This window comes from Melozone crissalis, unplaced genomic scaffold (assembly GCF_028551555.1).
Source record: "Melozone crissalis strain CALT ecotype California unplaced genomic scaffold, PUWL_Pcris_2 ptg000086l_1, whole genome shotgun sequence".
NCBI lineage: Eukaryota > Metazoa > Chordata > Aves > Passeriformes > Passerellidae > Melozone > Melozone crissalis.
In genome coordinates this window covers 3617560-3640137 of record NW_026535863.1, presented here as the reverse complement: position 1 = coordinate 3640137, position 22578 = coordinate 3617560, and the positions used below count along the sequence as shown (strand labels likewise).

Sequence of the window (22578 nt, the reverse complement as noted above, 5' to 3'; positions counted from 1 at the left end):
AAGTCTCCTCTGGAGGGTCTGCCATGAGCAGAGCAGGGAGGAGGGAGAATCTGGTAGTTCTGGAAGGTGATGGCCTCATTGAAAACCTCTTGTAACCCCAGGTAGAAGCACAGCTCTCCATGGAGGGGTGGGAGAGAGGATTCTTCTCTGGAAGGTCTGGAGAAGTCTCCTTTGGTGGGTCTGCCATGAGCAGAGCATGGAGGAGAGAGGATCTGGCAGGTCTGGAGGGTGATGGCCTCATTGCAAACCTGTTGTAACCCAAGGCAGAAGCACAGCTCTCCACAGAGAGGTGGGAGAGAGGAATCTTCTCTGGAAAATTCTCCTCTGGAGAGTTTGCCACGAGTAGAACAGGGAGAGGAGAGGTTCTGGCAGTTCTGGAGGGTGATGGCCTCGTTGCAAACCTGTTCCATCCCCAGGTAGAAGCACAGCTCTCCACGGAGGGGTGGGAGAGTGGAATCTCCTCTGGAGGGTCTGGAGGAGTCTTCTCTGGAGGGTTTATCATGAGCAGAGCAGAGGATCTGGCAGGTCTGGAAGGTGATGGCCTCATTGCAAACCTGTTGTAACCCCAAGTAGAAGCACAGCTCTCCATGGAGAGGTGGGAGAGTGGAATCTCCTCTGGAGGGTCTGGAGGAATCTCCTCTGGAGGGTCTGGAGGAATCTCCTCTGGAGGGTCTGCCCAGTGCTGGCTGTGCTCACAGAGCTGTCTGGGTCTCTGAGTGGAACATGCTCCCAAACATCTCCTAAAGGGCACAGAGGATGAGCGGGGTCAGGGTTGGTGACACAGCTCGGTGTCATTGTCACACACACACCCCAGGAGCTCCAGCCCTTCTCCAGCTTCCAGCTGGGCATGGACAGCACGGGGAAGGGAGGGGAGCTTCTCCCCAGGCCCACATGTGGGTGAAAATGCTGCAGCATTCACAAAACCTGCACTTTGTAATAAATAAAAGGAATATTTTACTGGAAATCTTCACTGATGACTCTTCTTTTGGGTGTGAACCAAACTTGGTTCTCCACGTTCCCCCCAGTGTGTGGAGACCACAGGTCCTACTGAACCTGAGCTGTGTAGCCCAGAATGATTGCACAGAGGATGAGCAGGGTCAGGGCTGGTGCCAGGATGACACAGCTCGGTGTCGTTGTCACACAAACACCCCCAGGAGCTCCAGCCCTTCTCCAGCTTCCAGCTGAGCATGGACAGCACGGGGAAGGGAGGGGAGCTCCTCCGCAGGCCCACATGTGGGTGAAAAATCACTGCAGCATTTACAAAGCCTGTGCTGAAAATCCTCACTCATGACTCTTCTTTTGCGCATGAACCAAATTTGGTTCCCTGAGTTTCCCTCAGGTCTGGCTGAACCTGAGCTGTGTGGCCCAGAATGATTAAAGAACTCCTTTGTGGGGTGACCTACCTGCTCCTCATCCAGCTGCCTTCCAGAGCTCCTCAGGACAGGGATTAAAATTCTATTTGCCATTTACTTTCTGAAGCACTGCAGTACTTCCAGATGGCTTCCCATCTAATCAATCCCAATTAAAGTTCTGATTTCTGCCCCACTCCCATGGCTGCAGGGACCCCTGGCACTACAACTCACCTCCTCCAGGTTCTTGTACTCTGCACTGCCCTCATCCACAGACTCATCGTAGATGGAGAGCTCTGTCTGGGTCGGCCTCTGTGCAGGGAAGAGTTGATTCCACAAATTAGCAGAGTGCAGGGTCAGAAGGAGTGAAAACAGTGATTAAGCCAGGCCTAAGAGGTGACCCATGGTCTGAGGGAAATGCCAGAAGAAGGGGCACAGGAGGAGTCCTGATCTCCAGGTGTTTATCTGCATTTCCTATCGCTCTGCTTTGATAGGAGATACCTGAACTCCTCCTGGGGCGATAACTGGTGCCACTGGTGCCAACCCCAGCTGGCACACAATAAACCAACCCCTGTTTGAGGACAGAGCCTGTCTGACACTGTGCCACCAGCACGGGGCACATTCCTGCCTCAGAATTCCTCCTGTTCTCCTCCCACCAGTGGAGCACTCATGGATCCTGGGACTGTTCCAGCTGCACGAGCTTTGCCTTCATTTCTTCATCACTGGGGGCCAAATTCTGCCTTTGCCTGTTCCAACCAGCACCAAACTGAGGGCACAGTGCTGGAACAGCTCCTCTGGCTCCTGCAGGCTGGCACAGCTCTCATCTCCCAGCCAAGGGTTTGTGTAAAACATTGACACTAAAATATTGACACTTCTGAATTCCCATGGAAATCCATTCCATCCCAAGGTGCTCGGCCCATACACAACTGGAATATTAAATAATGTCCTGGATTTAGGCCTTTGGCACTTGAGATAAACATGAAGCTTCTTTAGGTAATAAAATGTTATTTTAGGCAATAAAATGTTATTTTTTCATTGTGCTGACACAGCCTGGAAGCCAAACAGGAGAATCCTGTGGGCTGGGGAGCAAATTTACCTCTTCCAAGATGGGTGGGTGGACAAATTCTCTGACTCTGGCCAGTGCAAACAAAACAGCATCGTGGATGGTCAGGAAGATGTGACTTGGGTCCAGGCCTCCTTCCTCAAACACTCCCCCTGTGCTGATGTCGTCGTACACCTGGGCTGGAGAAAGGAGACAGCTGAATGGAGAAAGCACAGAAGGAATTCTGGAGGTGTGTGTGGCTGGTCTGGGGTCCTCTAAGCCAAGGCAAGGCTCAGAAGGAGCAGCTTTGCAGCAGAAATGAGTGTGGGGAGCTGTTTTCCTGCATGCTGAGTGTGGGGATGTTTCAGCTTTGTCACCTCCCAAATGAAAGCATTGATTTCACACACAGAGAACAGTGATTCTCTTTCCTTTCTTCTGTTTTCTCCTTTTATCTGTTCTGGCCTGGTCCAGCAAAGGACTGACATCTCACAGTTTGAATAAAGAACAGAAAAGGGTTTGCTGTTCATCAGAAGCTCAGAAATGGGGGGACATCCCATGGAAATGTGTTTTTTGGTGATTCTTACCATGCACGTTTGCCAAGAACACTTTGATCCCAATCTTCTGGTAACTGGAACACAACTGGAAGGGATGAGATGGGAGAGAGAGAGAGGATTAAAACCACTGCTGCTCCAGCTTTGTGTTCATGCATAAAGACTTTTATCAGTGCTGGGGCTGAAGGAGAAAATCAGATGAAAACAAGAGGAACAAGAGGAAAAGCCACACAATTGGAACACAAACCCTGTGGGGGAACAACTGAGGGAGAAAAGGAAACTCAGGGGTGCCCCCATCACTCTGCAGCTCCTGAAAGGTGCCCGTGCTCAGCTGGGGCTGGGCTCTGTCTGCAGGCACTGACACAGCCACAGCACACAGCCTGAGCTGCACCAAGGGAAATACAGGCTGGATAGCAGGAAAAAGCTTTTTACAGAAAGGTGATAAAGTCTGGAATGGCTGCCCAGGGAGGTGGTGGAGTCAACATCCCTGGGGGTGTTTAACAAAGCCTGGATGTGGCACTGGGTGCCAGGGTTTAATTGAGCTGAAGGAGAAAATCAGAGATGCACAAGAGGAAAAGCCACACAATGGGAACACAAACCCTGTGTGGGAGCAACTGAGGGAGCTGGGGGTGTTTATCTTGGAGAAAAGGAGACTCAGGGGTGCCCTCATCACTCTGCAGCTCCTGAAAGGTGCCTGTGCTCAGCTGGGAACTGACACAACCAGAGCACACAGCGTCAAGCTGCACCAAGGGAAATACAGGTTGAATAGTAGGAAGAATTTTTTCATGGAAAGAGAGATAAAATTCTGGAATGTTCTGCCCAGGGAGGTGGTGGAGTCCCCATCCCTGGATGTGTTTAAAACAAGCCTGGATGTGGCACTGGGTGCCAGGGTTGAGTTGAGGTTCAGTTGGGGCTGGGTTGGATTTAGTGATCTTCCCGATCTCTTCCAACCTGTTGATTCTGTGAATTGAAGCACATAAACACCTTTATGTGAGACAGCAGAAGGTCCCTGCACAGAACTCACCTTGCTCAGAGCCTTTGTGCCCATCAGGTCCACAAAGCACACCCCACTCATGTCCAGGATGATGGTGTGGAAGCTGATGTAGGGCGGTGCTGCCAGCACAGGGTCGGTGTCTGCCGTGGGCAGGATGCTGAGGGTGCTGCGCCCCTGCAGGGTGGTGCTGGTGCCCTGCAGGGTGGTGCTGGTGCCCTGCAGGGTGGTGCTGCTGCTGCCCAGCTCCCCAGGGCTCTGCCCTGGCCCAGCCCCGGGGCCAGGAGGGCGGAATGTGATGTAGGAGATGCCGGCGCCGTTGGCAGTGGTCTGGTTGTTGTTGGTGTCTGTTGGAGAGGCGCTCTCAAAGTCCTTCTGGAGCTCTTGCAAAGACAAGGTCTGAGGCAGAGCAGAGGGGCAGAGTCAGGGCAGGGCACAGGTGGGGTCCTGGCAGGTGACTGCACCTCTGCCCACTGATATGAAGGGTTTTAGTCTGGACTAACTCCAGCCTGGCTGTCGCAGACATCCTTTGTGAAAAATCCTTTCTTTAAGATTTTTCCTCCTGAGAAGCTGGGAGGCCTCAGGAACAAAATGTAAACAATGGTTATCTGCTGCTGTGGAATGCAACAGGTGCATCTGTGATTGACCCTTGTTAGATGTTTGTAATTAATGGCCAATTACATTCTTTTAGTTTAGTTTTAATGTAATATATATCATAAAATAATAAATCAGCCTTCTGAAACATGGAGTCGGATCCTCATCTCTTCCCTCATCCAAGAACCCCTGTGAGCACGGTCACACCTGGCTGTCCCTTGGGGCTGGATTTAGGATAATTTACATTATTTGTTTATTTCAAAACTGCTCAGCATTGCAAAGCTGAGAAATGGGCTTTGAAAGGGCTGAACTGCTGACACAGCCCCAGAGAAAGAAGCCAAAGCTGCCTGGTTTCTGCAGATTGTTCCCCATGTTCCCATTCCAGCCTCCTCTCCAGCCTCCCAGCCATTCCCAGTTCTGCACCTTCAGGTCTGGGGAGGAATGGAGATGTAGGCGAGGAGGAAAGGGGATGAGAGATGGGAAATGTGGCCAGGAAAAAAGTGCAGGAAATCCCATGTCAAGAGGAGCTGTCTGATGGGGATTTGGGGTTGTACTCATGGACACAGGGACCCTTTTGGGAGCTCAGAGCTGGGTTACCTTGTTCTCCTTCAGCAGGAATTTTGGGAGCTTTGCTGGTGCTTGTGCTGTGCCCTTCCCCTGCTGTTTCACAAATTTCCTCCTGGCCAAGTACACCTTGCCAGGATCCACTCCTGTCTGTGGGAAAGAGAGATTTTTTCCTTAAAAACTCCGTTCCAAGAGTCAGGAGCTGCTGTTCCTTCCTTGGCACTTCCCAGCCTGGGGCACCAGCTGGGCACTGGAGTGGGGTGATCCTGATGGCATCCAAACATCTCCTGGAACTCGGGGAACCTGCACATGCAGGGAGAGACTTGGAATGGCAGGATGTCCCCGTTTTGGCAGAGCTTGGAGGAGGAACCTGCCAGGATTTGGGCACAACCTCTAAAATAAGCTCTGCAAACAGCCCTGGGGATCAGGGAGAGGATTGAGGAGCAGAGAGTGGATGTGACCATTGTCCATGATCATCCACAGCTTAATTAACCCTGTGTAGCAACACAGGAGAGAGCAAGGGTGGTTTGGGACTGGCTTCAGGCAGGGATTTGTTGAGGATTGCTCACCTTGGCTATGATTTTCTCCCGGAATATCTCTGAGTTGGCGAAATACAGCGGCGAGCAGTAGGTGATGATTTTAATCCCATTAACTTCATGGACCTGCGCCAGAGACAGGAGCTCAGAGCAAACAGTGGCAAAGAGCAGCGTTTTCTCTGAGGGTGTTTCATCTGCAGCTCACCTTGTTGTAGGTTTTGGGGTTCTTGTAGATGTCAGTGGAAGTCACCTGGCCCAGGGCAGAGCCGTTGCGGCTGCAGAAAAGAAGGGATCAGGATTAAGGGAAAGAAAACTGCTTCTGCTCCACATTGCACCCCAGGATTTGAACACTTGCTCGGTGAAAACTCTTACATTTCACCCCTGCAGAGTCTACAGGGCAAAAAAAGTGTCAGCATTTTGAGATGCCAGATTGGGAAATATTGAGAAAGGGCTTTGGTGGATTAAAAGTGGTGAGAACACCTCACACCAGGGCCCTGCACACAGACAGGACTTGTTGGGATCTTTAGCTTGTCAGAGTGACTCTGGGAAAATTTAGAAAGTCTCTTTTCTCAGCCTGGTGGTTGAAGAAGGAGTCAGGGCTCTTAATTTCTTGGTCTCAAGGTTGTTTATTGTGTTTTATCTATGAAAATTTTTCTCCTGCCCTGCCGAGGTCTGTCCAGCCAGACAGTCCAGGCACTCTGCCTGCCCCCAGGGCAGTGTTATGTCTTTATACTAAAAATTACATGTACAATATTTACAATTACTTCCCAATACCTATCACCTATGTTAGACAGTGAGCTTCTACTCTAAACCAATCCAAAAGTGCCCACATCACAGCAGAAGATGGAGGCCAAGAAGAAGAAGGAGAAAGGCTGGATACGGCCAGTTCCCTCCGTCTTGCCTCGTGAACCCCCATTCTAAATCCCAGAATTCTACATTTTCACCCTGTTATTAATTCACTATTGGCTTGTAACTCGTCAAATAAAGCTGGCAATTGTTTCCAGCCCTTGGGGTGGTTTTATGTCTTTGTACTAAAAACTACATATACAATATTTACAATTACTTTCCAACACCTATCACCTATGTTAGAAGGTAAGTTTTTACTCTAAACCAATCTAAAAGTGCCAACATCACAGCAGAAGATGGAGGCCAAGAAGAAGAAGAAGGAGAAAGGCTGGACACACCCAGTTCCCTCCATCTTGCCCCCTGAACCCCCATTCTAAAAACCCCCAAATCTACTTTTCCATCCCATGATAACTTCACTGTTATTCTACCTAAACTGTTGTGGCTTGCTGATCTTCATCTAATGTTGGTAATTTGCTCCATAATCAAACCCAGAGGAGTTTTGGGCTGTGTGCCAGGGTCTCTGAGCCGCCTGGCAGGGGTTTTGGCCATCCTGGACAGCCAGAGGGATGTTCTGGGTTCCCACAAGGACTAATTCCTTTTGTGAGCTGGGAACTGTGTGGGGTGAAGCAAATCCCTCGAGGCTCCCCCTTGCCCTGGGATGCGCACGGGAGCGGGAATGCAGGCGGTAAATTGGCGCCTGCCATTCCTGTTTGCACATTCCGGCCGGGACACCTGCACTCCCCGGGGCTCCTGCCGCGCGTTCCGCGGGCCAGAGGTCGCTCCTAAAAAATCACCCGTCCCTCCTCCTGCCCCTGGCACGCCTGCCGTGGTGCTGGGGGCCACGAGGTACTCACAACTGGGTGTGGAAAACCACGACGAGCACGGAGAATCCCACGCCCACCGCCACGCCGTAGGGCAGGCTCAGGAAGAACGCGGAGAGGAAACTCACGAGCCAGACCAGCTGCAGGGAGAGGAGGGAGAGAGGAGATGAATGTGGGGATGTGGAGGGAGATGGGTGGGAAAATGGATGGGAAATGGGGGGGAAAATGGAGGGGGAAAAAATGGAAGGGAAAAAAATGGAAGGGGAAAAAATGGAAGGGGAAAAAATGGAAGGGGAAAAAAATGGAAGGGGAAAAAAATGGAAGGGGAAAAAATGGAAGGGGAAAAAAAGGAAGGGGAAAAAAATGGAAGGGGAAAAAAAGGAAGGGGGAAAAATGGAAGGGGGAAAAATGGAAGGGGGAAAAATGGAAGGGGGAAAAATGGAGGGGGAAAAATGGAGGGGGAAAAATGGAGGGAGAAAAAGTGGAGGGGGAAAAAGTGGAGGGGGAAAAAGTGGAGGGGAAAAAAATGGAGGGGGAAAAATGGAGGGGGAAAATGGATGGAAAGAAATTAATGGGGAAAAGGAATAGGGAAAAGGAGGGGAAAATGGATGGAAAATATGGATGGGGAAAATATGGATGGGGAAAATATGGACGGGGAAAACCTGGGTGAAAAAAAAAGCATTGAAAAATGAATGGGAAAAATGGATGGGAAAAAGGAGGGAAAATGGATGGGAAAATCTGATGGAAAAATGGATGGGAAAAAGTGGATGTGAAGGTAGGGGAAAAAGTGGAGGGGAAAAAATGAATGGGGAAAATGGATGGGGAAATGGAATGTGAAAAAGGAGGGAAAGTGAATAGGAAAAGTGGATGGAAAAAATGGACGGGGAAAATATGGATGGGGAAAACAGATGGAAAACCTGGGTGTGAAAATGGATGGAAAAAAAATGCATGGGAAAATGAATGAGAAAAATGGATGGGAAAAAGGAGGGAAAATGGATGGGAAAAGCTGATGGAAAAATGGATGGGAAAAAGTGGATGTAAAGGTGGATGGAAAAATGGAGGGGGGAAAATGGAGGGGGAAAGTAAAGGGGAAAAATATGAATGGGAAAAGTGGAGGGGAAAAATGTGGATGGGGAAAATGGAGAGGAAAAATATGGATGGGGAAAAATGGAGAGGAAAACTATGGAGGGGGAAAAATGGAAAGGGAAGTGGATGGGAAAACTGGACGGGGAAAAGTGGACGGGGAAAATATGGATGGGGAATGGTTCTGTGCTGCTATCCTGAGCTCTCAGACACTCCCAGCTCAACATGAATAGGCCAAACCCTGAATTCTGCAGCTGTTCTAACGCTGCCATTGCTGCATGTTTTAGAGAACCATCCTTGCTGGGCAGTTTGCCAGGAGCCCCAGTTCCTTTTCAGCCATAAAAGCAGCCAGGGCGTTTCTCCATGGCTGCTCGAGCGCCCACCCCACTCATTCCGCCCAAAAAGGATCATTCTGGCTCTTCAGGAAGGGGCTCCTGCAGATCCCACCATCTGCTGCTCCCTGCTCCTGCCCCAAGCAGCTCCTGCTGTCAGCCAGAGCAGTTCAGACAAAATCAGAAATCTCTCTGAAAACTGCTGGAAATGGCCTGAACACAGAGAGGGTTTGGAGTGACAGAGGAGACCAAAACCTGCCCCACTCCAGCTCAGAGCTCTGCCATTTGTCATTTTTATCTGTTAGCACTCAAGCATTTCACTCCATATGACATCAGTCCTGCCCTGCATTTAAACATCCCCTCTGATAATCATTATCAGCTTGTTTTAATCCCATCCTCAAAATGAATAAAAACTAACTTTGACCTTGGATGAATGAGGGTGACTTTGATGACTTCAATATCTTAATTTATGTTAATTTTGTGCATAAACGGACGGGGAAAATGGATGGAAAAAGTGGATGGGAAAAATGGATGGGAAAATGAGTCCGTCCATCCATCCATCCATCCATCCATCCATGCATCCCTCCATCATTAGAAGTAGCTGGAATCAGCTGTCCTGAAACACAACCAGCACTGAGGTGATGAACACCAATGCTCTGACATCACCCAGGAATGGTGCTCCCCATTTTGGGCCAGGACACTGAATCGAGTCCAAATTCCAAGGAGATTAAGGTCAGGGGAATCCCGTTCACTCCATTGGCATCTGCCAGGATGTTCCTCAGGCAGCACCATCCATCCCCATCAGTCCATGCTGAGGGCTCTGCCCAGGTTTTGGGGTCTCTGAAGCCTGTGGGGTCCATCTGTGCTCAGGTAAAGGGGCAGCAGCTGAGCTGCCAGAGCCCACAGAGCTCCCCTCTCACCCCACAGCAGCAAAACCCATTCAGAGATGTGCCCAAATTGATAACCCAGCACTTGTTTGAGCAGGATTTTGGGAAGGCTCTTCATGGACTCCTCCTGATTGCCCTGATAAGGGGTTTTGTAGGGCCCTGACAGGATATTGGCTCCGTGTCCACACACGGCACTCAGCCGTGGGAGTCCTGTTCAAACACTCTCTTTTTATGTCAGACATTTCCAAATTCCGTTCCCACTCCCCCGCCACCCCCTGCCTGGGTTTATACATCAACCAGTGCCTGGAGTCCTTATCACTCTGAAGGGCTCTCCTCGCCCTGGAGGGCCATTGTGTGAGTTTTTAAGTCGTGACTCGAAGACATTGAGCAGGGCCGGTTTGGCGAGTTCTGGGCAAACAGGCTCCGCTCTTGATTGGCATTTAAACACAGCAGGTAAGAGTTCAGGCCTCTCTGATATGTGCCCTGAGCAGCAGCGTGCTCAGCTGGGCAGCACCATCTCACCCAGAGAGCCAAACCCTCCTCCTGCAAGGGGCTCACACCCCCAAAACCCCGCCAAAGGCTTTCTTGGGGTTTGTCCCTCTCATCCAGCCCCGGCCAGCCCAGGCACTCACGCAGTCCAGCTTGCTCTTCTTCCACAGGTAGAAGGGGTCAGCCAGCTGCTTGAGGGAGTTCTTCAGGTTCACAGCGATGAGGGCTCCCAGCACGGACTGGGGAGGACAGGGAAAGCTGTCAGCCACACCTGGATGTGCCACGTTTGGCAGTGGATGCTTTCCTGCAGCACCTGCCTGCCTTGGGCCAGCCCCATCACAGGCGTGATGCTCACAAAGCTCCCACTTGCATCTGAGCCGGGTCATTTGGATGATTATTTCATTGTAATTTACACTTATATTTGCTCACTTGTATTTGCCCCATCACGAGGGTGATGCTGACAAAGCTCTCACCTGCATCTGAGCAGGGTCATTTGGATGATTCTTTCACTATAATTTACATTTATATTTGCCCCCTCACAAGCATGATGCTCACAAAGACCTCACTTGGATCTGAGCAGGGTCATTTGGATGATTATTTCATTATAATTTACACTCATATTTGCCCCCTCACAAGAATGATGCTCACAAAGACCTCACTTGGATCTGAGCAGGGCCCTTTGGATGATTCTTTCACCATAATTTACACTTATTATATATATTATATATATATACATATATTACACTTATTTGCTCACTTATATTTGCCCCATCACAAGGGTGATGCTTACAAAGCTCTCACCTGGATCTGAGCAGGGTCATTTGGATTATTCTTTCACTATAATTTAATTTGCCCCATCACAAGGGTGATGCTCACAGAGATCTCACCTGGATCTGAGCAGGGTCATTTGGATGATTCTTTCACTATAATTTACACTTCTTATATATGTTATATATTATATATATAAATTACACTTATTTGCTCGCTTATATTTGCCCCATTACAAGGGTGATGCTCACAAAGCTCTCACCTGGATCTGGGCAGGGTCATTTGGATGATTCTTTCACCATAATTTACACTTATTATATATATTATATATATATTACACTTATCTGCTCACTTATATTTGCCCCATCACAAGGGTGCAAGGATGCTCATAAAGATCTCACCTGCATCTGAGCAGGGTCATTTGGATGATTATTTCACCATAATTTACACTTATATTTGCTCCATCACAAGAGTATAAGGATGCTAACAAAGATCTCACTTGAATCTGAGCAGGGTCATTTGGAGGATTATTTCACTATGATTTAATTTGCCCCATCACAAGGGTGATGCTGATAAAGCTCTCACCTGGATCTGAGCAGGGTCATTTGGATGATTCTTTCACCATAATTTACACTTATTATATATATTATATACTATATACTATATACTACACTTATTTGCTCACTTATATTTGCCCCATTACAAGGGTGATGGTAATCTCACCTGGACCTGAGCAGGGTCACTTGGATGATTATTTCATTATAATTTAATTTGCCCCATCACAAGGGTGATGCTCACAGAGATCTCACCTGGATCTGAGCAGGGTCCTTTGGATGATTATTTCACCATAATTTACATTTATATTTGCTCAGGGAAGCTGTGGCTGCCCCATCCCTGCCCCAGGCCAGCTTGGACAGGGCTTGGAGCAGCCAGGGACAGTGAAAGGTGTCCCTGCCCGTGGCAGGGATGAGGTTTAAGGTCCCTTCCAAGCCAAACCAGCCTGGAACTGTGTGACTGATTGTGTGATTCCAGCCAGCAGACAGCTCCCCAGGCCAGGAACAAACTGTCCCGTGCTTCTGTTTGCACCAGGGCTTTTTTGGAGCCAGGCTGTGCCCGTGTTTGGGTGTGGAGATGGGTGTTGCAATGGCTCAGCCTGCACAGATGTTTGTGTTACCTTTGGAAGAGGCTCCAGGTAGATTCCCAGGGACAGCATTGTCACCATGACCACCAGAGCCACAAAGAAACTCGCCACCTGCAAAGAGGGAAGAAAATCACTTCTGCAAACAGCAGGGCTTCTCAGAGCTCCCCTGGGTGAGGTCAGGGGCACAACTGGGCACCGCAGCATTTTATGGGAGAGGATGTTTGCCTCTGAAAACAGGCAGAGGCTTTGCAGATCTCACAGATAACCCCAAACTTCCCTCACTGCCCAGTCCAGAGTGGGGCTGCGGGTTGGGAGCTCTGCTTCTGTGCCCAGCCCAGAGAAGCAAATTGGGCCAAAATGGGCTTGGGGAGGGAGGAAATTCTGCTTTAACAGCAGCAGCCTGAAGCACTTGGGTGTGAAACTTCTCCAGGGCTGCACGTGTGGCAGCTACAGCACTTTGTGATCCAGAGGGAATGCAGAGAGGAGAGGAGGAGGAGGAGGAAGAGGAACTAACTTGGGATTTGGCTCCTGCCCCATCCACGGCGAGGGTGACAGAGAGGGCACAGCAGATCACGTGGATTTTGAAGAAGGATCCAAAGAAGTTGCTGCAGCCCAGGGCCAGCATTTCCTGTGGAGACGTGGAGAATGAATCAGAAAGGACAGCTGCCCTTCCTGCTGACACACATGGCAAGAGGGCCTGAGGCTGGTTTATGTGGCCTGGGCAGGCTCTGGGTTCCTGCAGTGCATCCCAGACTTTTTCCTTCCAGTAAGATCTGGGCCAGGCCCTGGTGCAGCAGGGAAACCTGGAAGCACAATTCCACACAAACACGTTGTCATCTGTTGACACACTCAGGGCAGGGCTCCATGTGGTATGTGCGGCTGTTGTTGAAAGCTGCCACCGTGCCAGGGATGACAAAAGAGGATTATTTAATGGCCTGCCTCTCTCTCAGAGTATCTGGATGACACACCAGGAATCCAGGTCTTTCTCTGCTCCCTGAGCAGCGCACGCACCTCAAGCTGCCAAAACACTCAGTCTGGAGGGGGAGCAAGGCACAGAGCCCAGCCTGAAGCTCCTTTCCCTCTTCCAGCCTCTCTCCAGCACACAGGCCGGGGCTCTGCCGTGTCCTTTTGCCCCTTGCGTGGCACAAAGCCACGGAGCCTCCTCGGGAGCAGCACGTCTGCTCCGAGCCCGGCACGTCTGAACGTCTTTGTGAGCTCTTCCCTTCACGGCTGACAGCAAAGGCAGCAGCCCCTGGCTGCCCCAGCCCCGCCATACCTGGTTGGGGTCCACGTTGTAGCCATGCTTGGCTGCCAGGGTCCTCCCCATGGCCAGGTTGATCACGTAGCCCACGATGGCCAGAGAGAAGGCCGTGCCCACCATGTCCTTCCACTTGCTCACCAGGGGCACGGTGGGCTCGGGGAACCTGCACTCAGAGCACAGGGGAGAGGTTGTGGCAGTGTCGCAGACATCTTTAGTGAAAATCCTTTTCTTTAGGATTTTTTTCCCTTCTGAGAAGGTGAAGCCTCAGAAACAAGATGTCAACAATGGTTATCTGCTGCTGTGGGATGCAACAGGTGCATCTGTGATTAATCTCCTGTAGATGTTTAGATTTAGTGACCACTCACGGCAGAGCTGGCTCTCGCTCTCTGTCCGAGCCACAGATCTTTGTTACTCATTCTTTTCTATTCTATTCTTAGCCAGCCTTCTGAAGAAACCTTTTATTCTTTTTAGTACAGTTATAACGTAATATATAGATATACCATAAAATAATAAATCAAGCCTTCTGAACATAGAGTCAACATTCTCGTCTCTTCCCTCGTCCAAGAACCCCTGTGAACACCGTCACAAGACAGTGCTGGCTGAGGGGCTGGAGGGTTCAGGGGTGACACAATCCCTGCCCACACTGCAGAGGATGGGGATGGTTGTGTCACAGGGCACGCTGACACTTCAGGAAGGGGATTCTGGGGTTGCAGGGAAGAGTGAGGTGTTTTCCAGGCTGGAGGAGGAGGAGGAGGAAGGAAAACTGTCTGGAAGGTGAGTCAGAGCTGCACAAGCTCTTACCCCATGCTGATTTTCCCCACTATCGGCATCCCGTACTTGTCGGGCATGTTGAAGCTGCCGGAGATTGCGGTGGCCACGATCACCTGCAGGGACAGGGAATGAAGGGCTGTGAGCAGGGAGGGCTGGGCTGGCTCAGGGCATTCACCCTGCCACGCTCCCAGAGCTGACAGAACAAAACCAGCACCAAGTTTGGGCTGGGCAAGGCGAGGACAGTCCCAGCAGGGTCAGTTTCTTCACCCTCAGCATCACCAGGATGCAGTGCAGGGATGAGCATGGGGCTGGCCCAGTTTGTGACCCCAAACCATGTCACACTCACTGTGTAGGTGCTCTACATGGTGGCCCTGCTGAGAGCAGGGGCTGTGAGGCCAGGGGAGGCTCCAGGGACAGCCCAGGTGTCACTTACAATGATGATCTCCATCGGGATGGGCATCCGGATCTTCTTCATGTACTTGAGGTTGAGCTCCTTGACAAGGATCAGGAGCACAGAGCTGACCAGGGCGTAGACCAGGGAGGCCAGGTTGGTTTGGGGCAGACCTTTACAAATGTCAATGAATGTCTGGAGGGGAGAGAACAGGAGGAGGGGTCACAGCGAGCCAGACACCCTGGATGACACGGACAGAACAACGGACAGCACTTGTTACCACAATCAACACCCTGAGATGTGAGCAGTGCTAAAAAGCCTCTGCTGAGGGTCAGCCCCCAGCCCTGGGCCTGGCCTGGGGATTTAATGCAGTTCTGGCTGCATCAGCACAGGATGCACCCATGCAAGACACGGGAGATCCCAGGAATGGCCAAACCTGCTCAGAGGAAACGTTCCTGCTGCTGACAGCTCTGCAAGGCTCCTGCTGCAAATCAACACAGCTCATACCCCCCAGATCCCAGTCCCGTTCCATCATTCCTCACTAAAACCACAGGCAGGGCTCAGATAATTCTGCTGGGGAACACAGAATTCACAGAATCACAGAATGAACAGGTTGGAAGAGACCTTTAAGATCAAGTCCACCCCATTCCCTGACACCTCAACCCTGGCACGCAGCGCCACATCCAGTCTGTTTCAAACACATTCAAGCTCAAATAATGCTGACTAGGGAACATAGAATTCACAGAATCACCAGGTTGGAAAAGACCTTAAAGATCAAGTCCAACTCATTCCCCGACACCTTAACTCAACCGGGGACCCAGTGCCACATCCAGGCTTTGTTAAACACATTCAAGCTCAGATAATGCTGGCTGGGGAACACAGAATCACAGAACCACCAGGCTGGAAGAGACCTTCAAGATCAAGTCCAACCCAGCTCCAACACCTCAACTCAACCCTGGCACCCAGTGCCACATCCAGGCTTGGTTAAACACCCCCAGGGATGGGGACTCCACCACCTCCCCAGTCCCTGGGAATTCCCAGAATTCCCAGAATTTCCTGAATTCACAGAATTCACAGACTCACTGGGTTGGAAGAGACCTTAAAGATCATCAAATCCATCTCAGCCCCAACACCTCAACTCACCCTGGTACCCAGTGCCACATCCAGTGTGTTTTAAACACATCCAAGCTCGGATAAGGCTGGCTGGGGAACACAGAATGACAGAACTACCAGGTTGGAAGAGACCTTAAAGATCAAGTCCAACTTATTCCCCAACACCTTAATTAACCCTGGCACCCAGTGTCACATCCAGGCTGTTTTAAACACATCCAAGCTTGGATAATGCTGGCTAGGGAACACAGAATCACAGAATCACCAGGTTGGAAGAGACCTTCAAGATCGAGTCCAACCCATTCCCTGACACCTCAACTCACCCCTGGCACCCAGTGCCACATCCAGTCTGTTATAAACACATCCAAGCTCAGATAACGCTAGGGAACACAGAATCACAGAACCACCAGGTTGGAAGAGACCTTCATAATCATCCCAACCCCAACACCTCAACTCAGCCCTGGCACCCAGTCTTGTTTTGAACACCCCCATGGATGGCGACTCCAGAACCATTCCAGAACTTCGCCACCCTTTCTGTAAAAACCATTCCCCTACCATCCAACCTACGCTGCTGGGGCAGGGATCCCCCTTTCCCCCCACCCTTCCCTGCTCTCCTGGGCCCGTTTCCCGGGCAGGGGTAGGGGGGACGGTGGCTGTGCAGAGCCCCCACTTACGTAGACGATAGCTAAGGGCCCGGTGTAAGACGGCACCGTCAAGCCGAAGACGTACTTGAGCACGGAGATGAGGATCTGCAGCCCCGCCGCCGTCATGAAGCCCCTGATGAAGGACTCTGACAGGTAGATGGCCACGAAGCCAAACTGCAGGAAGCCCAGGCACAGCTGGAGAGGCAGAGCAGATGTGGTCAGGGCCCGTGTGGGGCAGGGGGATCATCTGGGAGAGCACACACAGGTGTCTGACACACACAGGGGTGTCCCGGAGCAGGGGTGGGGACAGCAGGGCTAAGAGTGACGTTCTTGGGTTGGCCACATGGAGAATTCCACCCCAAGACCAAAACTCCCCAACAATCTCTATTTTTAGGCATCATCTACCCCTACTCAGGGCTGAGAGTGCCATTCTTGGATTGTCCATATGGAGAATTCCACCCCAAGACCAAAAATCCCCAAAAGTCTCTATTTTGAGCCATAATCCACCCCCACTCAGGGGTAATGGATTGTCCACATGGAGAATTCCACCTCAAGACCAAACATCTCTACTTTGAGGCATCATCCAACCACATTCAGGGCTAAGCGCCATTCTTGGATTGTCCATATGGAGAATTCCACCCCAAGACGAAAAAATCCCCAAAACTCTCTATTTTTAAGCATCATCCACCTCCAATCAGGGTTGAGTGCCATTCTTGGATTGTCCACATGGGGAATTCCATCCCAAGACCAAAAATCCCCAAAAATCTATATTTTGAGCCCCCACTCAGGGCTGACTGCCATTCTTGGATTGTCCACATGCAGAATTCCACCCCAAGACCAAAAATCTCTACTTGGAGGCATCATCCAACCACATTGAGGGTTGAGTGCCATTCTTGGATTGTCTACATAAAGAATTCCACCCCAAGACCAAAAATCCCCAAAAATCTCTACTTTGAGCCATAATCTGCTCCCACTCAGGCCTAATGGATTGTCCCCATACAGAATTCCACCTCAAGACCAAAAATTCCCAAAAATCTCTATTTTGAGCCATCATCCACCTGCATTCAGGGCTGAGTGCCATTCTTGGATTGTCCACATGGAGAATTCCACCCCAAGACCAAAAATCCCCAAAAATCTCTATTTTGATCCCCCATTTGGGGTGAAGAGTGCCATTCATGGACTGTCCACATAAAGAATTCCACCCCAAGACCAAAATTCTCTATTTTGAGCCATAATCCACCCCCACTTAGGAGTAATGCATTGTCCACATAGAGAGTTCCACCCCAAGACCAAAAATGCCTCAAAATCTTACTTTGAGCCATCATGAACCTCCACTCAGGGCTAAGAATGCCATTCTTGGGTTGTCCACATTGAGAATTTCACCTCAAGACCAAAAATGCAAAAATCTCTATTTTGAGCCATAATTCGCCCCCACTGAGGGCTAATGGATTGTCCACACGGAGAATTCCACCCCAAGACCAAAAACCCCCAAAAATCTCTATTTTGAGCCATCATCCACCCCCACTCAGGGCTAATGGATTGTCCACACGGAGAATTCCACCCCAAGACCGAAAACCTCTATTTTGAGCCATCATCCACCCCCACTCAGGGTTGAGTGCCATTCTTGGATTGTCCACATGGAGAATTCCACCCCAATTCCAAAAATCTCCCAAAATCTCTATTTTGAGCCATAATCCATCCCCACTCAGGGGTAATGCATTGTCCACACGGAGAATTCCACCTCAAGACCAAAAACCCCCAAAAATCTCTATTTTGACCCAGAAGTTTGTCCTCTTTGAGCACCTGTGCCACCACCATCCCCGCTCCATGGAGAGCCTGGCTCCCAGGCACACAGAGAGCCCTCACCTGTATGATGGCTGTCAGGCAGGCCAGGGTGGCAGAGATCTCCAGCCTGGCAGCCTCCAGGGCCGTGGTGTTCACTCTGCTCTCGTTGCTGCTCTGGTTGAAGTACTGGAAGTCCGACTCCGGGGCCAGCTCGTTGCAGACGTTGCCAACGATGATGCTGATGACGGCAAAGGTCCCTGCGGGCAGCACGGGGAGGTCAGGAGCTCCCTCTGAGCATTCCTGGAAGGCTCCTGGGCTCCACTCAGCCCTTGGCAGGGCCAGGGTCATCGGGGTGACAGAATCAGCGACCCCACAAACCCCCAGGCAGCATTTCCCTGTCCCGAGCAGGCAATGCCTCACCTGGCACCATCTGGTGGATGCCCCCGAGGAAGAAGTAGGGGAGCAGGGGGAAGAAGGAGGAGTAGAGGCCGTTGACAGGAGGCAGATTGGCCAGGAGGGCAAAGGCCATCCCTGCAAAACACGAGGAGAACACAGAGAGCTCCAGGCTGGGGGGAGAGCTTGGTGCCACCGGTAAAACACAAATCCCAGCTGGGCACCAGCATCGCCTGCAGAGCTTTGCTGGAGCTGGCATTCCCTCCTGGACACCCACTCACCTTGTGGCACCTGGATTGTCCCCGCACTGAGCCCCCCGAGGACGTCAGGCAGGATGTAATCCTTGATTCTGTACCTGGGGAGCCACCCCAGGATGGGGAACAGGCGGAAGAGGGTGAGCCTGAACCTGGAGGCTGAACATCTGGAAGGGAGATACAAAAATGAAAGCAGAATTGAAAGGTGGAGGATTGGAAAATGAAAGGAGAACTGGAAATAAGGAAGGATCTGCCCAGGAATGTCTCAGCCTTTCTCCCTCAGAACCTCACCAGATTCTGAGCCCTCTCTTTATTATTTCCTTCCTTCTTCTGAGGAATGGAGATAGAATTCCAAGGAACTCATCAGCAGGGTTATTAACCTTTGCTTACAGAATTATTAGCCTTTCTTTAAGGTGGTATTGGTTTCAATCAGACAGCTGAGAAAAGGAAATCTCAGCTGGAAAACATAATAAAATAATCCACACGTGCCTACATCGCCAATTGTGCTTTTCCCATTATTAAAAAAACCAGGGAAACGGGATCCCAAATCCCAATGCATTCAGTGCAAACTGTTCTGCTCAGAAAAGAGCCACCAATTTCATTTTCTTCACCCCAATTTGCATTTCTCCCATACCTTTCATCCATCAAACCCCTGAAGAGCATGGTTCCCCAGGATAAAAATGGGATCTGGATTCCCAGGTTGGAATTATACCCCTCCAATTCCTGACTAAATCTGGAATTAGAGTGGTATAACAATATAAGCAGTCCCTGTTACCTGAAAAGGTTTCTCAGTTTCTCCCCGACGGGGTAAGCTCTGGTTTTCTTCTCAAACTCCTCATCGAAGAGGCTGACAGAGTAGGCAGCACGTTCGATGGCATAGCGAGGCCTGGCCTGGCTCATCTCTGCATCATTTGGATTTTTAAAAAAAAGAAAAAAAAAAAAGGAAAAAAATAAAAACCAAAATAGAAATAGCAAAGGCAAGAATGCGGCTGGAGTTGGCCCAGAGCGGACACCTCCAGCGTCTGGAGCCCTCCCCTGCTCCTCCGCCCTAAATAGTTTCCCCGTGGCAGAGAGGCAGGTCCTGGGAGTGGCTTCTCCCAGCTCCAGGGGCTGCTGCTCTCCCGGCTCCTCGGAGGTGATGCTGATGAGCGGGGCTAATGAGCGGTGTTAATGAGCGGTGTTAATGAGCGGTGCCTGCCAAGGGACCCTGGATCGCCCGGCAGTAGGGCAGGGTCAGGGTTAATCCCGGGTCAGCGTTAATCCCGATTTAGGGTTAATCCCAGGTTAGGGTTAGGGTTACCCCCGGATCAGGGTTAGGGGTGTTAATGCCAGGTTAGAGTTAGGGGGTGTTAACCCCAGGTTGGGGTTAGGGGGGTTAATCCCGGGTTAGGGTTAATCCCGGGTTAGGGTGAATCCCTGGTTAGGGTTAGGGTTAACCCCAGATCAGGGTTAGGGTTAACCCCAGATCAGGGTTAGGGGTGTTAATCCCGGGTTAGGGTTAGGGGGGGTTAATCCCTGGTTAGGGTTAACCCCAGATCAGGGTTAGGGCTGTTAATCCCAGGTTAGGGTTAGGGTTAGTCCCAGGTTAGGGTTAGGGCTGTTAATCCCAGGTTAGGGGTGTTAGTCCCAGCTCCGGCAGTGCCTTTTTGCCTCGGGCGGGGCTCTTGACCTTTCCCATGGCTCGGTTTCACCACCGAGGCTTTGCCAGGCTGGTTGATACTGGCACAGGGGATGATTGAGGGCTCCATCCCTGCCGAGGTGTTCCTGCCACACTGCCCAGCATTCCAGAACCTTCCCGACGCTCCCGGCCGTGGGTGAGAGCCCGGGCTCCTCTAGGAAGTGATGCTCGGGGTGATAACTGCTGCTAACTCATGGGCAGTGATGGAGATGCCCAAACATCCCGGCAGACCTGTCCTGCCCGGTATCTGGGTCTCAGCAAAGGGATGATGAACCCCAGATATCCCTGATTTTCCCGTGCCCAGGAGAGGGGGAATCACCCCGGGCTGGGAGGGCAGGAAGTGGTCAGATATAAAGCCAGCACCTGGGTAATTATTTGTGTGTTGGTGTGAATCTAAATGGGTCATTGCCCAACACAGGAGGAGAAGAGGGGGTGGGAAAATCTGGTGATTCAGGCAGGAGAACGCATCGAGAAGCAACATCCAGGCTGTTGAGAGGTTACAGAGCGATCTGGATGCGCCAGAGCCTCCCCTCCCCTGTCTGGGATGAGCAAAATGTCCTTGCTCAGGACTGGGGAGAGCCCTGGCTGTGCCTCGGAGCGGGGAACGGGAGGGGACTGCAGAGAGCAGGGCAGGAGGGAAAGGATGATGCAGGGAGCCGAAACTTTGGGGAGAATTTAGGTCAACAGGATCATTATGCAAATAGCAGCTAATGGCTCTGGAAAGGGAGGTCATCAACCCTTTTAGAGATCACAGGGGCCATCAGGAGCGCTCTGCTGTAAAACTGCCCCGGCCGTGCGGTGTTTGAGATTCCAGCTCTGAGCTGCGCCCACGGGGCTCGGGACCAAAGGAGAAACCCGAACCGGTGCCTGATCCAGTGCCCTCTGCAGGGCATCCCTGCCGCTCCTTTTCCCCTGGAGATTCCCCTCCGAGAGCCAGGACAAGCTTTGCCTTCGGATAACAGCTCTAACCAGTGTCCTGGGCTTTTCCCATGCCAAAATCCTGGGCTATTCTCATACCAAAAGCCTGTCTGATAAACAGTCATGGTTTTCCCACATTTCCCAGGATCCTGTGGCTGTTCCCAGCTTTCCTCCCAGCCCCACAGCTCTATTCAGAATTTCCAGTTCTCCTTGGTGAATATTTTATAAATCCAGACTCAGCAATAATTTCTGAGGGCTGACAATCCCACCCCAGTGGGAGTTTCCCCTCCAAGAGCAAGGACAAGCTTTGCCTTTGGATAACAGCACTAACCAGTGTCCTGGGCTATTCCCAATCCCTCATGCCCTCTCTGATAAACAATCATGGTTTATCAGAGAAAAAGTGGGAAAAACAGAAATGGTTTTCCCACATTTTCAGTGATCCTGTGGCTGTTCTCAGCCTTCCTCTCAGCCCCATAGCTCTGCTCAGAATTTCCAGTTCTCCTTGGTGAATATTTTGTAGGTCCAGACTCAGCTTCAGAGGGTTGATAATCCCACCCCAGTGGGAGATTCCCCTCCAACAGCCAGGACAAGCTTTGCCTTTGGATAACAGCTCTAACCTGTATCCTGGGCTTTTCCCAGTCCCTCATGCCCTCTCTGACAAATAATCATGGTTTTCCCACATTTTCAGTGATCCTGTGGCTGTTCCCAGCCTTCCCCCCAACCCCACAGCTCTGCTCGGAATTTCCAGTTCTCCTTGGTGAATATTTTGTAAGTCCAGACTCAGCAATAGTTTCTGAGGGCTGATAATCCCTGGTGGTCTCTCTGATCTCCATCCCTTCTGCCACCAGACAGACCCAAGCAGCCAATTAAATCCCAGCTCTTTAATGAAATTCCCCCGCTCAGTGAAAGTGTTGGCAATCAGGGAAAAAAAAAAATCAACAGAGCGGGTATAGAGGGGAAAAAAATATCCCCATGATTAAATTCCATCTTAAACAAACAGGCTCGTGATGTCAGCGTCCCGGACAGAGTCAAGTTCTTGACTTGGCTTATCACAGCCTTGCCCAGATCAAACAGCAGCTGAAACCTCGGAGATTTGGGCAGTAAAGAGCACGAGGAGCTGCTCCTTGAGCAAAAGGCAAATCCAGCTGGGCCTGGAGCTGCTGGGATGAGCCCAAGGCAAGCTGCAGAGCTGGTTTAGAGCAATTCCATGAGTGTGGAGGGGAGAGCGGAGTGCCAGACAGCTGCTGCATTGCAGGGACCAGGTTTTTCCAGATCTCCCATCCAGTTTGAGCGTGGAAATTAAGGACAAAGTGTGGGAGAGGAGCTCCAGGAGCTCACAAGTGTTCAGGCAGCCCATCCCTGCAGTGAGTGATGCTCAG

The 22578-nt window shown here is 50.9% G+C and overlaps 1 protein-coding gene across 1 annotated transcript; it reads right to left on the bottom strand.

Annotated features, from left to right (window-relative positions):
* Positions 1–692: 692 nt before the first annotated feature.
* Positions 693–19503, bottom strand: SLC26A9 (solute carrier family 26 member 9). Its single transcript, XM_054290777.1, has 20 exons — positions 19379–19503; positions 18631–18770; positions 18377–18487; positions 18038–18213; positions 16202–16366; positions 14460–14612; positions 14057–14139; positions 13271–13418; positions 12509–12622; positions 12028–12105; positions 10229–10324; positions 7328–7434; positions 5833–5902; positions 5661–5753; positions 5125–5241; positions 3967–4332; positions 2976–3030; positions 2446–2591; positions 1584–1661; positions 693–740 (listed from the first exon to the last, which is right to left on the bottom strand). Exons 1-20 carry the CDS (start codon positions 19501–19503, stop codon positions 693–695), a joined length of 2469 nt encoding a protein of 822 aa, XP_054146752.1.
* Positions 19504–22578: the final 3075 nt, after the last annotated feature.